The sequence below is a fragment of the Pararge aegeria genome, chromosome 8, assembly GCF_905163445.1.
Source record: "Pararge aegeria chromosome 8, ilParAegt1.1, whole genome shotgun sequence".
Classification (NCBI taxonomy): Eukaryota; Metazoa; Arthropoda; class Insecta; order Lepidoptera; family Nymphalidae; genus Pararge; species Pararge aegeria.
In genome coordinates this window covers 11,531,048-11,545,422 of record NC_053187.1, presented here as the reverse complement: position 1 = coordinate 11,545,422, position 14,375 = coordinate 11,531,048, and the positions used below count along the sequence as shown (strand labels likewise).

The window sequence follows — 14,375 nt, the reverse complement described above, 5'->3', positions numbered from 1 at the left end:
AAACTCCTTCCATTATCTGGTCTGTCTGACGTCTCTTGCAGCACAGCATGGGAGGTATCTTACCTCTTGGCAGTGACAGTAAAATTGAATAGCAGTTCGCAATTATTATGCTTACAATGTGACCGAGCATCCTCTAACGGATGTTTAATAGCCGCATCATCATTATTTTTCGTTTCGTATAGAGATAGATATAGTCAGATTCTCTGACTAAAAATAATCCATGTAGATTCCCTGATGTTTCATAAGTCCGGTGTTTCAGATAGCATTTCGTCGTCTGGGGCTTCAGCATCATGAGCTTTATAAAATCCAGGTAGTGGAATAGTTTACAGAATATATACATCTAGATATACATCAGATATACATCTTCCAACTAAGCTGGGTGCACCCTTTCACAATATGACGATACATATTTCAATAATTCTTATCGTAATTAATAATTTTGCGATTTCTACTGCAATATTAGGAAAGCTTCTATTATATATTGCATTAGGTAGTAGATACTAAGAAACGTCATAAAAGCGGCTGATGAGGCATTTTAAAGTAAAAGCACGTTCAAATTAATAATCGATTGTGTCGGATAAGCTTTATGCGATCTAGCAAGCATGGCCGACTATAGCTGACGTTTCCTGTTCGGGACGCGGCTCAGGCCTCGCTCCGCCCGCGCCTGTTTCCTGCCGCTCGCGTTAGAATTTTTATTGTAATGAAAATGTTGCTCTTATTACGCTCATCATATTTCGACAGTCATAACTCGATAAAAGATGGTATGTACCGTCTTAACATCATTCATGTTTTTTGTCAAGTTCTTCCTCCTTCAATTTTAAGGAAGAGATTAATCTCAATTGTAGAAAATATGGATTGGTTTCATGATATGTATTTATTTACAATAATGTACTGCCATGAAAATTATGCTTGCACACCTATAAAATGGCTTATTAAATCATCATGTTTTGTGTTGTTTATATAGGTTTAATGTGGAGTTCATACACATAAATAAATGCCTTTGGTACTGCCTATATTACGGGCAATACCAAAGGCATATTATTAGGTTCAGTTTTTTGAATAAGTTACACCTTGCTGCTAAAATTACTACTAAATAAAAGACGAGGAAATAACAATGACTGCACTGCAATACAATAGTGAATAATGAATCCTTCCATTTAATTAGTAGCGAGCATTTTCCATTAACTAGAGCAAGTTTGCAACGAACGCGATGAGTTGCATAACTAGCTATACATAATGTGTGTAGTGATATAGCTACAACGTATGAAGTGTGAGTAATTATAAAATACCTGGCGTTTTAATTAGTGTCTACATTATGTATTGTACTTGCATTATTTTTATTATGATTTAAAATGCAACTACAATAGTCGTATCTTAAACCTTTAATTCCAAGATTAAGTAATTTCAAAAAAACTGTATACCGGTATAGCGTGAATGAATTATTTTGGCAGCAGAAACAAGTGGCCGTTTTTTTCCGCCTGAAGAAACCAGGTCTTGAACCAGTGATTTTTTATACAGTACGCCAGGCAATCTTCTTTCACCCATCCTGTCTGTCACTTCATGTCATTTCTTTCAATTATAAAGAACATTGATTTCATTCGAGCAGACAGTAAAAGAGCGTTCAGTCGATTTCAAATTGAAAGTTTTCTTTTGTAAATACACATGCGACTTTCAATATTTTGAATTGATAAAAATGGGAAATTCTGTGCGGACTAATTCGAGAGCGACTGCTACGCTACCAGGTAAATAATTAACATTGTAAAGACAATTTAGTTCGGTGAAAAGTTTTAGGTAATACCTAAACTACTATAAAATTATGCATGGATGTTATAAGGGTCGACAAGCTTAACCACCAAACATCAAGTCAAGAATAATTAGATTATTAATATAGCAGGGGCGTTGCAGTGTCAGGTTGGTCGTAAGCTTACCCTTAGTATTATTTACACAGTGTGAATCGTGATTTGAATGGATTTGAAATGGTAACATTTATTTATTATACTAGGAAAGAGTGTTGACAACAGATGGCGCTCTTTCTATTGTATAGAAATCGTAGTTAACTTTCACGCGATCGAATAAGTAAAAGTAGGTAGAAAATCCCACACTAGTGACTTAATCTAAGATTTGCAAGCTATTGATAGCTTAGGTTAGTTTCTGAGTATCGATACAAAAATTAATTAATTTAACACCTTGAACAACCTGAAGTTTGCACACATTTTTACAGACAGCGCTCCTTGCGGAACGATTATAATTATAAAAATTACTCTTACAGAATTTACGACTTTAAAACCTTTTTCATTAGGTCTATTTTATCATGTTTCGATACTGTGAAACGACTTTACGATTACCAGTTACAAATAATACTCTACTATTGCAGTACCTACATATTTTTTGCATCTAAACGGTCAGCATTAGGTCTTTTTTACTTTGGCGTTTCTTGTTCGACAAAGATACGAGATAGCGACTACAAAAATCATAAACTAAGTGTGCACAGAATTATTATCTCTAAAACGGTAAGCAAATTTTAATTTGGCATTCGTGTTTCGACAAAACGAGTCGTGATGAATCTTCACTATCATCAATATTATCAAGCCATTACCGGCCCACTTCAGGTTACGGGTTTCTTCTCAGAATGAGAAGTGTTTTAGCTATAGTTCACTACGCTAGCAAAGTGCAGTTTGGAAGACTGAATCAGCCTTTGAGAATGGAGATTATAAACATGCTTTCGATGCTTCAGATTACGATTTCGAGTGTATTTTATACTAAGGGTACAACAAGCTGCCCCGCCACCGCCGCGCGACTTTGGGGCCGGCGTGGGGGGAGGGGCAGGGAGTATTCGCAGCATCGATCCGGTGAGTCAACGCGGCCCATTCATCTGCCACACTCAATGAACGCCGTAGCCCCCCGCAACCCGCCTGCCGCCCCCGCGTGTCCTCGCTACCAAGGACTCCATTATATATTTTGCCCCTCGTCGGCTGAATCAAATGATTTAACCCCTTACACCCTCACAGCAACCACGTGATATTTTAGCCTCCCGCTAGATATGTATTAGTGAATGTCCAAAGATGGCTTGGTTATTTTGAAAGTTTGAATACATCATTCAAACTTGTGCCCAATGTTTACATTTATACATTCACCTAAAGATTTGTGTGCGAAGGTATTTTATAATAAACTATTACATGGATCAAAGCTCTAATCCAAATAAAGAAAACATGTCCCTAGCAGCTATATTTAGAGGTGGATACTATTAATTATTAAGATATTTTAGATATAAAATATTATCATCATCATCATCATCATCGCCAAAAAAAAACATCACCGGCCTACTACAGGGCACTTGACTACACGCCCTTGAGAACGTTATGGAGAACTCTCAGGCATGCCGGTTTCTTCACCGTTTAATAAAAGTGATATTTTAATTGCTTAAATTAAAAGCGTACATAACTCCGAAAGTTAATTGTCTCCACGAAAGGAAATCCGAAGCCTAACCCACTAGGCTATCACCGCTTGCTAGATCATCTAATTTCAGTAATAATAAGCTTTAAGATAGTAATAAACCAAGCCAGGAGAAAAACTTTTTCGGAGTTTACGTCTATAAGTACGATATGCGCGTGACCAAACATAAATTTGTAAACGCGTGCGAAAACGCGGAAACAATTGTTAATTATAATTTAATTAAAACTATCGCATTTTTATTACAGCCAACTCCAATTTATAAAACCCAAATTGTAGCGAAATATCTATAGAAATTGTTCTGTAGGTATTTTGCTAGAATTTGGGTTAGGCCAGATTCATGCCAATGGATGGACATCCACTACTGGACATCGTTCTTTTGTTTGAGGGTTTCCACACGCCGCGCCATGGCCTTGCGTGATTCGTCTCGTGTAAACAGCTTCTCCCGCCTGTCTAGCTTGTGGGGACAGGTTACTTTTATTGTAAGAAAATAGTTTCGTCCAGCGGGAGAGCAGAAACTCTAGGTAGGTCATTTCACGGGCTAGTATGAGTAGGTTTACAGCGGGGGTGTTAGTGGTCGTGGGCGTGGGTGGGGATGTGCCCGGGCGGGCGAGGCCGCGTGGGCGGCAGGTGTGCTTTGGCTCGCCGGCGCCCTCCGCATTACACTACCGATAACCTTGCACTACCTGTTTGCCACTATAGGCGACTAAGGGCCAGCTTAGATCGGGACATGACCGGAGTCGTTAAATGCATAATAAAATAATATTATGTTTTATTAAAGTTATAAAATACACTTGGCAGAAAATATCAGTAGGTACAAATAATAAAACTACTCAGTGAGATAGTATTTTTTATTTTATTCCAAAATGTTATATATATATGTAAGAAATAACTACGAAAAACTTACTTAAAATTTTCTTTTCTTTTCTATCGAGAAAATTTTATTGAATCGTGTAAAGTGGATGTAGTCAGAAATATGGTGAATATTCATCACCATATTTCTACGTATTATCTTTTTTTTCTGAGAAGAACTACGTATGATATTATTAATAGTTTTAAGTTCTTTCATCCGCAGTTAGGTACCAGCACTCAGTGCCTTAACTGGGCAAATGATACTCTTGATTCAGCAGCGGCAGATGCTTGCGGCTATGCGTAATTTTTGTACCTACACCGATTTCTCTGGCATTGCTCAACCAATTTGCATGATTTTTTATTTGGCTGCCATATAAAAAGCTTAATATATGTCCCATAAAATGGTTGTTACAGCAACTTCACCTTACCATTACAATTAAAAAAACTATTTTGTGGTAGCTACGGATATTATGTTTTGATACTGTGCGGATTAAAAGCTGTTTTTAGAGTATTTGCAAATTTTTTACTACTATACTATTTTGCAAGGATTCGCGGTGGCATTTGGCATCAATACGTTTGTAGTTCGTACCTACTTGAAATATTGAAAAATTTACCCTTTTCCTGATTGGCTTACTTACCAGCTACAAAGATTTTCATATACAAAGTAGCACAAGTGGCAGTTAATACTTTTTAGTATTAAATAGAGACTAATCAAGGCAAGTTAGTTGGGACAATTCGAGCCAATTTAAAACAGTGGTGGCCGAGATATAAATAATATTGTTGGGACTCTCAACTGAATGACTTTATGCTTTGAAAGATGGGTCAGTGAATATATACATCATGCATTTCACTCAACATAAAAAAGGTACTTATTTATTTTATTTCATTACATTAAAAAACATTACATGAAAGCGAAACGAGTAAACTGCTCTTCGAACCTTACATTATGTAGGTACCTAGACTAACTTTACGAGAAACCGAACGATCCCGATAATATATAATTGGGTAAGATAATGTACGATCCAAATATAAACTTTGGTTCTCGGAATATATTTCAGATTGACGTCATTCCTTTAGATTGAACATCTAAGAAACGAGGGAAGGGAAATTTAGGATGTTCAAAGCGTCGAAACAAAAATAAATTGAGGTGTTAAAAGAAAAAGGACAGACGATTCCTGGTTATATCTGCACGCAGAATTACCTATTACGCATGCCGGAACATAATACGAAATATCTGTAAATAGCCTTAACAAATTTTGCGTAAATAACTTCACTTAAGTTTAATTTAATTAAAAACTACGTAAGGAAACCCGCATGGCTGAGAGTTCTTCATAATGTTCTCAAAGGCCAGTGTAGTTTGCCGATCTGCACTTGGCCAGCGTCGTTTACTACGGACTAAACCATTTTCGCTCTTATAGGAGACCCGTGCCCAGTAGCCGGGCCAGTTCCAGGGCTGGGTTGATGACGATGAAGCTAAGTGCTTGCTTTTTTATATAAATCAGAAATGGCGTTAGCTAAGAATACAGAAGTTGCGACTCAAATCGGAAAGAATTATTTTTGAAAACAGACGGACTTTTATTAACAGACTTCTAAAATAAATGGATTTACTAATTATGTGCAAATAATATTTTGCTTAGTTAAAGAAGGTCATACGCTATATAAGCGCATATATAGCATCACACTGGATGTATACTACATTTATTCATAAATGCACTGCAAAGATGCTCTGCATGCGATTTAAAAGCTACAAGTACAATGGTCATGGCGCCGTCACACAGTTGATAATTTGCAGATAATTGTATATCAGCGGAACTAAGTCGCCGGCCTCTTGTTCGTTATTCATCGACTCTCCCTCATCATATCCCTTCACTCACTCATTGAATCAATTTGATCGAGTAGTATATGTACAACTGTATTTAACTTTTTTATTATTATTATTTTTTAATTGTTTTTAATTTTATTATTTTTTTTGTTTTCTTGTGTGTTTCTTGTATTGTTTCTAAGTTTGTGCAATAAAGTATTCTAAATAAATATATCTAGACTAAAACAATTGGTAAACATAATCGAATCAAAATATTTCCCACCGATAGCCGATGGCCATTCTCAAAGCAAGCTTCAGTTAAACGCCCAATATCTGCAATGTAGGTGCAGAAGTTAATTTCGTTAGAAAGTCACAAACAGACATAAAAAAAACATTTTCGGTTAAGATTCCCTTTGTAAATTACAACATACATTATACATACTTATAAATAAAAGTAAATTTTCTTAAAAAAAACTTTAAACAAATATTTTAAGGAGTATTTCTATTAACTTTCAGGGAACGCTTCGTAGGCGGTCTCTGCAATAGTTTAACGATACGAGACGAACTATCCCTCTATGACATTTTTTCAATAGTGTGCTTGCAAGCATTAAGTCTGAAATGCTATAAAAGCTATATATTATAATTATAATATTTGTAATTCCTGATGATCGTTAAATATATACAATATACTTTCTATTCCACACCACAATGCTTTATTTTCGGTAGTTGCATCTAAATTACTGAAAATAAAGATTAATATCAGATAGTCTTCAATGATCTAAAAACGGCTTTATACCTAAGAACATGTCCATTTTCACATTTCATATGAAAGAAACGATAGATTACGAACTAAAGATAGTTTATAAAAAAAAATTATTAAGTATAAGCGAATATAAATTCACGATCAGCGGTCGGTATACAGCAAAAGGGATTGCAGATTTTATTACATTAGTTAACATTATGTGGTTGGGACGATCAATTCTTTAATTCGAAATAAAAAAAATATTATACAATGATACAAATAAAGCCACCAGGAATCTATGCGCTATGTTTCAAGTACTTAAATATTTTAATCAGAAGACTAAAAAATAAAATAAAATAATATAAATTAAAACTAAATTAATTTTACCAGTATTAAAGCAAATGATTTACTTCATACATAGATTTTATGTATCAGTTTTACTATCAGATCTATAAGGTCCCCTTTTCTGGGCTCAGGCCATCTCTTCCAAACAGGGTTTAAGAAGCACCACGATGCTCGATTACCTAAAAATTATTGATCCGACCTGGAAATCGAACCCATTATCACAACGTCTTTAAATGAAGGCAGGGAGTAGCAGGGTAATTTCAATACATGGTGCTAATAAATAGTTGCATCAGTAACTTTACACAACGGATTCGAGCGGCGATCTAGTTTACGTTAATTGTGAAACATAGCTTCCTCACAATTTCCTATACGAGTCTATAGCCTTAGTACAAGATTTGCCGCTCGCTCGCAATCGAAGAGTCGTTTTCGAGTAAGAAATCATTTGAACAGGGAAGTAAAATTGATCTTATTTACATTGTGTTAAAGCTCAAATTTGCCTAAAATTCATTAGTTCGTTCTGAACGTTTGTAAAACATTTGTGGACAATACAACACGGATTTGTGATAAATTCTGTACTTCTGATTTTTTTCTAAAACAAGTGTCCATGTTTTCGGCGATACAGAGTTACTTAATACTTGAAAAAGATGCCACAAAATACGTGAGCGCGCAAATCTTGTACTAAGGCTTCTGTTATGTTACGACCGAGCAGGCTACGAGAACCAGATGCACACGATTTCCTCCGATATTAAAATTAAAGCAGATCAAAGACCGCGATGAGCTGGCAACGTCCTGTTTCATATAAATATTATGTATTCATATGCTATTTGTTTCACGATGACGTTCTTCTTAAAACGTGGTGTAGTGTAGTAGTTACGCATTTTTGACACTGTCTTAAATTTGAAAGGTGATCAGTTCAAGTTAAAAAAAACACCGCATAATTATTCCGCCGTTGTGCCAAATTTATTAATAAGGCCTTAAAGGTCCTTAATACCTAACTCCTATAATAAAGTAGGTCGGTCTGTTCATTAGCAATGGGATAGTAATGGACTGAAGATGAAGATAAAGATGAAACACTAATCGAATACGTAACATAGATACAGTATTCGTTACTAATAGTTACTGGACTTAGACGGTAGTATATGTTAACCGGTAACCAGCCCAGTTATTACAATAGTTAGGCGTGTCGCTCACTGCAAATTCGAGGCGAAGACGCAAGCATGGTCGGAGCGCAGTTTTCAACTCGGGACGGGTCGCGGGCGGCAATGCTTTCTTGAGACATCCCATTATTTACTTGCATTAATGCAAGTAAGTAGGAAAAGATTTTAGGTACAATCATAATCTTTGAAAATGACTGCCACGCCAGTGCCGCGACGCTGTCAGTGAGATGCAGCGCGCCGCTTATGTGCCCGCGCCTCGACTTGTACCTATCGCATGTGGGCGGCACGCCTTAAAGCCCGCCAACTCAAATTGGAGCAACGATAAGAGTTTAAGCTGCAAAATCCCTGTTAATTTTGGGACAACAATTTTAAAGTAACGCCGTTTGTCTGTTACTTTTTCAGGCCTTAATCACTAAACAGATTTTGATATAATTAGTTAAAGAGATTGCATCTATGAGCCCAGGATTCCAGATTGTTTCCACGGGTTTGAAACAATTTGAACAAACGCTTTTCAGCTTGTAGTTTAAGTAAGGAGGTAGATAAAACAATCTACATTTTTATAACGCCTTTTTTGTAACGGTAATATTTTTGTATATGATATTTTTTCGGTTACACTCTGCTTTTCACTTCAATGGGGAGGAAATTTGTTCAAGGTCTAAGGTTCGATTCTCGGGTCACAAGAAAAGTTAAGTAAGTTAAAACTAATACTTACTCGCAACAGAAGTGTAATTTTAAAAGAAAACCAAGTAGGGAGGTGCTCAAAAATAATCCATCAAAAGAGATTTACCAATGTCTTCCAAATCTTATATCTTTAAACGAGCAATTCTTGTATATATACATATGTAATTGGAATCTCGGAATCGGCTCCAACGGTTTTTATGAAATTTAGTATACAGGGGGTTTCGGGGGCGATAAATCGATCTAGCTAGGATTCATTTTTAGAAAATGTTATTTTATTTGTGTTATACGGTAATAACCGATTTGGTGCAACGAAGTTGCACGGGTCAGCTAGTTTACCTAAAAAGACAATATTTTTTAATACGTCTTTAAAAATGCTAACAAAATAATATTTTCTTGTTTAAATATACCAGATATCATGTTTTTATTGGACACTACATATACTATTAATACAATATATAAACAATATTTTAATATAATAAAAAAATAACATTTTTGTTAGCTATAAAAAAAATTACGACAATTAATGGAATTGGCAGGACGTAAGTGAAACAGGAACTTATTAATAAAATTGCGGCGCCCTTCCGTTTGAAGACCCGAAGGCATCCGGCCGCCTTTGATCGTATGTTTATTATTAGTGTTAATGCTTCATTCACGATTCTTTCTAAAGCATAAAATGTATATCAACTGAGCAGGTTTCTTAATACATAGATACCTAATAATATTATAAAATCATATTTATGTATCTAATAAAAGTTGGACATAAAGTTGTATCCTAACTTGCCAGGTTCTGTGCCATTTTATTGGCTTTTAGTTAAACCGAACCAGAACTATGCTAGGTTTCAACTATCGCCCCAGATATTCTCAGTTATTATCTTGAACAAACTATTTTGACAAAAACAATTAACGTCTGTCAATTCGCATTGGAGGCATATAAACAAACAGTCCGAGGATGTTCGAAACTAAATAACAACGAGTGTACGGGACGTGCCTCGGTTCCCATACAGCAGTGAGTCAGTATGTATAAATGGTAGTCTGCGAATATATTGATAAAATTAAAATTATTTGAAATGCTTGCTACTGCACTACTCGAGCAGCACTTGGTTTTGTATTGTCGAAGCGAAACATATAGATATAAAATAATGTATCTTGAAGATCGCTGTGGCATAGAAGAGTGTTTTTATATCATAATTTATGTGATCCCTGGCAGGAGCGATTTCGAGATTATAATTTATATTTTTTTTTGGTCTGGTCTGTTGGGAGGCTTTGGTGATGGCTAGATTTACCATTCCGGTGCAATGCCGAGTAGAGACCACTAAGGAATATGGTTTTAACATATAACCGTCGGTCGTACAGGTTAGCCTAACATGTAGAGGAGATAATATTTTTTGATCATATCAGCATATTTCTGTTAACCGATGAACACGTTGAGAATACTTACTATTCACAGTATTAATAGGTATATCATCATATACGTAGCATAGAGCTATGTAATATTTTAATAGCTCATAAAATGTGCCAGGGACGGAAACGTAAACGAGCGCGTTCGAGTTAGTGCGGTGATCATAATCTATCGTCTCGCATTGAGGAGCACAATAAGTAGCAGACTTCCTCTCCCACGTTTGGAACAGCGGGCAGCGGATGCCTCGACTTGCGATCTCCGGGTTTGCTGTGTATGTTAAACATGATACATTTAATTTAAAACGCTTATGCCCGTTTTCACGACCTACGTACGTACGGTAGATGTATGCCTAGGAATCTGTTTAGAATAGATGTTACCTTAGGAATCGCCTTATTCGTCATTAGTGAAATGGGGTAGGTATTCAAATTATCTAGACCTACATAAAATTACCTTGAACTAATGACTTCCCGACCCTTTTTCTGAGTACCACGTTTTTTCTCGATGCGATGTAAAAATACGCGGGAAAATCGGAATGTAGCAATTGATACACAAAATTAAAATTAAATATTCTATTGAATTTCACATATTAGAGGACATAAATAATTTAACTCAGCCGCGTTTACTGCATATTTCCTTCTTCAATTGATTGCGATTTGTACCTATGGGTATCTAAAACGTGTATTATCATTAATATTCAATGTGTTCACCCTAAGGGATTCCTTATCTGAAGGTTTCCCACCAGACCCAATTGCTAAGCCTCCACTGTCCATCTGACTCTCTGTTTTTCTGTCTGGATGTTCATCATAGGGGTAATACGTAGAGTTGAAATTTTTACAGATTGTGTATTTTCTATTGCTGCTATAACACCAAATAAATAAAATAAAGAAAGTTTTAAATGAAAAATAACACATGCATTTTGGTGATTTTTGCTTTGTCTGCAAAGGCCTTCATATATACACGTAGACTCTACATGCTTTTAAATATGCTCTAGGTCACCAGATGTATGGTGGATAATGATTAATACACTCTTTTTACAAATATTGAATAACAATGATAACCACTGTTTTTTTAGATTATGTGTACGTAATTGCTTGTTAACAACATTGTTTTCTTTAGCATGCTTGTACGTAGCCTTAGTTTTAGTCTGTGTTATTATTAAATAATAATATTGGATAAAATTAAATAGCCTTCTAATTAGAGTTACAGTAGTTGAGTGAAGTACCTAACTACAATTACCCTAATATATTATATTATGCATCCAAATAACATGCTGGATGGCCAGTTTTTGTTCTCAGACTTATGGATACCAATGTTTATCTATGGTACACCATACGAAAGTGTCTTACAGCATGTGGCAAATTTACCTGACTCTCTTCACGGATGGCACCACATCATAGGGAGGTACAATGATTGTTTGGGAGCCAAAAATACTAAAACGGTGGTCACAAGTGTTACAATTTGTCACCAGATGGCAAAGCTAAAGGAATGCTTTTGGACACTCCAATCTAAACCCAGCCAGGTTGTCATGCTAAACCAAAATTTTGTGTCACATTTACCCTAGTAAGTATTTCAATGCTGGAAACAGGCCACTTCCCTCATAGGGGAGAGATTTAAAGCTAACAATCTCTAAGCAGCTACAATGAGGGAGAGCTATTATAGACAGTCAGAGGGTATATATCTGATCTGATGTGACTGTAGAAATCACTGGGCTTAAAATTTTTTTTTTTTTAATTATATTTCTTCCACGATTATGTGAAAATTCACATAATTTTTAATACAAATAACAAGTGGTTTGTGGTTATGCATTCTAAGATATTTTTGAGTTTTGCTGTAGCGGGTGAAGTTCATTTTTAATGAATACAGTCAACAAAGGCTGAAATCATATGATTTTTTCAGAGATTGTAGACTCGTAATTAACACATTCTGATCTCATAATTGTGAATCATGTGTATTTTGTGCAGTGTTGTGAGAGGAATTTTCATGATATGAGCCGCAAATGACTCAAAACTAGTCAGACTATCTCTGTTAAATTTGCATATGAGTTTAGATGTTAACTACATATTAAAACAGCCGAAAGTCAGATCTGTTATTTCATTTTTGAAATCCCAAGTTTGTTTTGCATGAGGAAGTTGTTGGGGAAGTTTGTTTTCTATATCAGGTCATAACTACTACCCACAACGGAACTGCAGGTAACAACTAGTAATAAACTACAGATAAAAATTTTAGCTACCTTCAAGACAGACAACCTGCACGCCATCTTGCTTGAGCCGCTTCAGCAGGATGCCGTGGACGGAGTCCGGGTCTCGTGGGGCTCCGTCGCTGTATAGCACGAACATGCCTCGAGAGCAACAATGCGTTATCCGAGCTTTAAGCTCTTTACACTGAACAGTCGAAGCCAGTTCAATCTTGCCTGCAGCTAATCTTCGCAACATAATACTCGGTATCGAGAAGTTGACCGCGGAGCGTATATGGGAAACTGAATATTCATTGGAACCTCGGCAATCTATAAGAATCATATCTCTCTCGTCCGAACGCAGCTTGGCCAAAAGCCACTCCTTGGACACCAAGTCGCAGTCGCATTCTGAATCTGTAGGCATCTTGCACTCACAATTTACTCCTTAATTCTCTGTTTACACAAACCCTTAAATTCGCCTGTTGCACTTATTTTCACCACTGCGTTGAATTCACACAAAAAAGGGACTTATAAACACTAACATTTTTGAAAGCAGATAATTGTAAACAAAATGTCTTAAAACAACAGTTCTAATATAGGGAACTCATCCGTAAACACGCACCACGAATTTCAAGTCCACAACGAACGAGCTGTGAAATTAAAATACAAACACAAAGCTAAAATATCCGAGACTCGCTCGCACATCACAATCTGCCCACACCACAGCACAGACCAGAAAATAATATGAATTTCACGACTTTACCAACAGTAAAATCTTATGAATTCTGTGGCCGTTTGTCTACGGTTTATACTCATGACTGGGATACAATCTACAAATTCTTTTTCCCACAAACAATTTGTTTGTGGGAAAAAGAATGATTTACAGATTTTCTCTATCTGTAAAGTGTAAAGGCCTTTATACTTTACAGATAGAGAAGTATTTGTGACAGGGTCTAATTTAATGAAAATATATATACATATATTTATATGAATATACAAAGTTCTTAATAATCTCTTAAGTTCTTATCCTATTTAATGTTTCGGTAGTATCACTATAGTGTGAGTGATAACATTGTATGTTTCTATTAATATTTTTCAACGTGTCTCTAAATGCAATGTCAAAATGGTTTAGTTTAGATAACATATATTGGCCATTTTAAAAGTATTAGCGAAAGAAACAACAATAGTTTTTTCGTACATTGCATTATAATATTTTGGTTTCCAACCATTGGTGGGTTTAGGCAATTATTTTCGTCTAAAAGTAAAAATAATTTTCAGAATTAGGGAAAAAGAGCACAAAAGCAAAGAACATCTCTGTAGAAACCTTGTAATGATTTTTGGGATCACAATTCATTTTGAAACTAGCAACACTGCTCCAGTTTTGCGAATGAGTGTATGCCACCAGTTAAGATGAACCGCGTTATTGTTACGTTTGCGGCAATCATCTGTGGTTTTTGTCAAATGTATGTCTAGCCATATCTAATGTATGTACTATATTTTAATAGAGGTCAAAACGCATATTTGTCAAAACTGATCATTTTATGCTATTAAGCATTGTTCAGAGTTGATTATATATGAAAGGCACGTCTGCATAATGAACGAGTTATAGCCATTTAAAATATATGATAAGTCACGGCAACGAGCCATGTCGAGCACATGTAATGTTTTTGAGTATACAGCATCTTGGGGCCCACAACGTCTATCGGTTTTCCGAGCTATGTTTCCCCCCAATAGCCGCTTTACTTCGCAATTCTTTTGGCTATGTCGGTGCCACT

At 35.8% G+C, this 14,375-nt stretch overlaps 1 protein-coding gene across 2 annotated transcripts in view; it reads right to left on the bottom strand.

Moving 5' to 3' along the window:
* LOC120625721 (dual specificity protein phosphatase Mpk3) overlaps positions 1 to 13,319 on the bottom strand; it is a 31,605-nt gene extending 18,286 nt beyond the window's left edge. For both annotated transcript variants that reach the window (XM_039892885.1, XM_039892886.1), the window contains exon 1: positions 12,658 to 13,319. In XM_039892885.1, the coding sequence (XP_039748819.1) occupies positions 12,658 to 13,024 (367 nt within the window). In that variant the 5' untranslated portion in view covers positions 13,025 to 13,319. The remainder of the gene's footprint in view (positions 1 to 12,657) is intronic.
* Between the last annotated feature and the right edge of the window lie 1,056 nt (positions 13,320 to 14,375).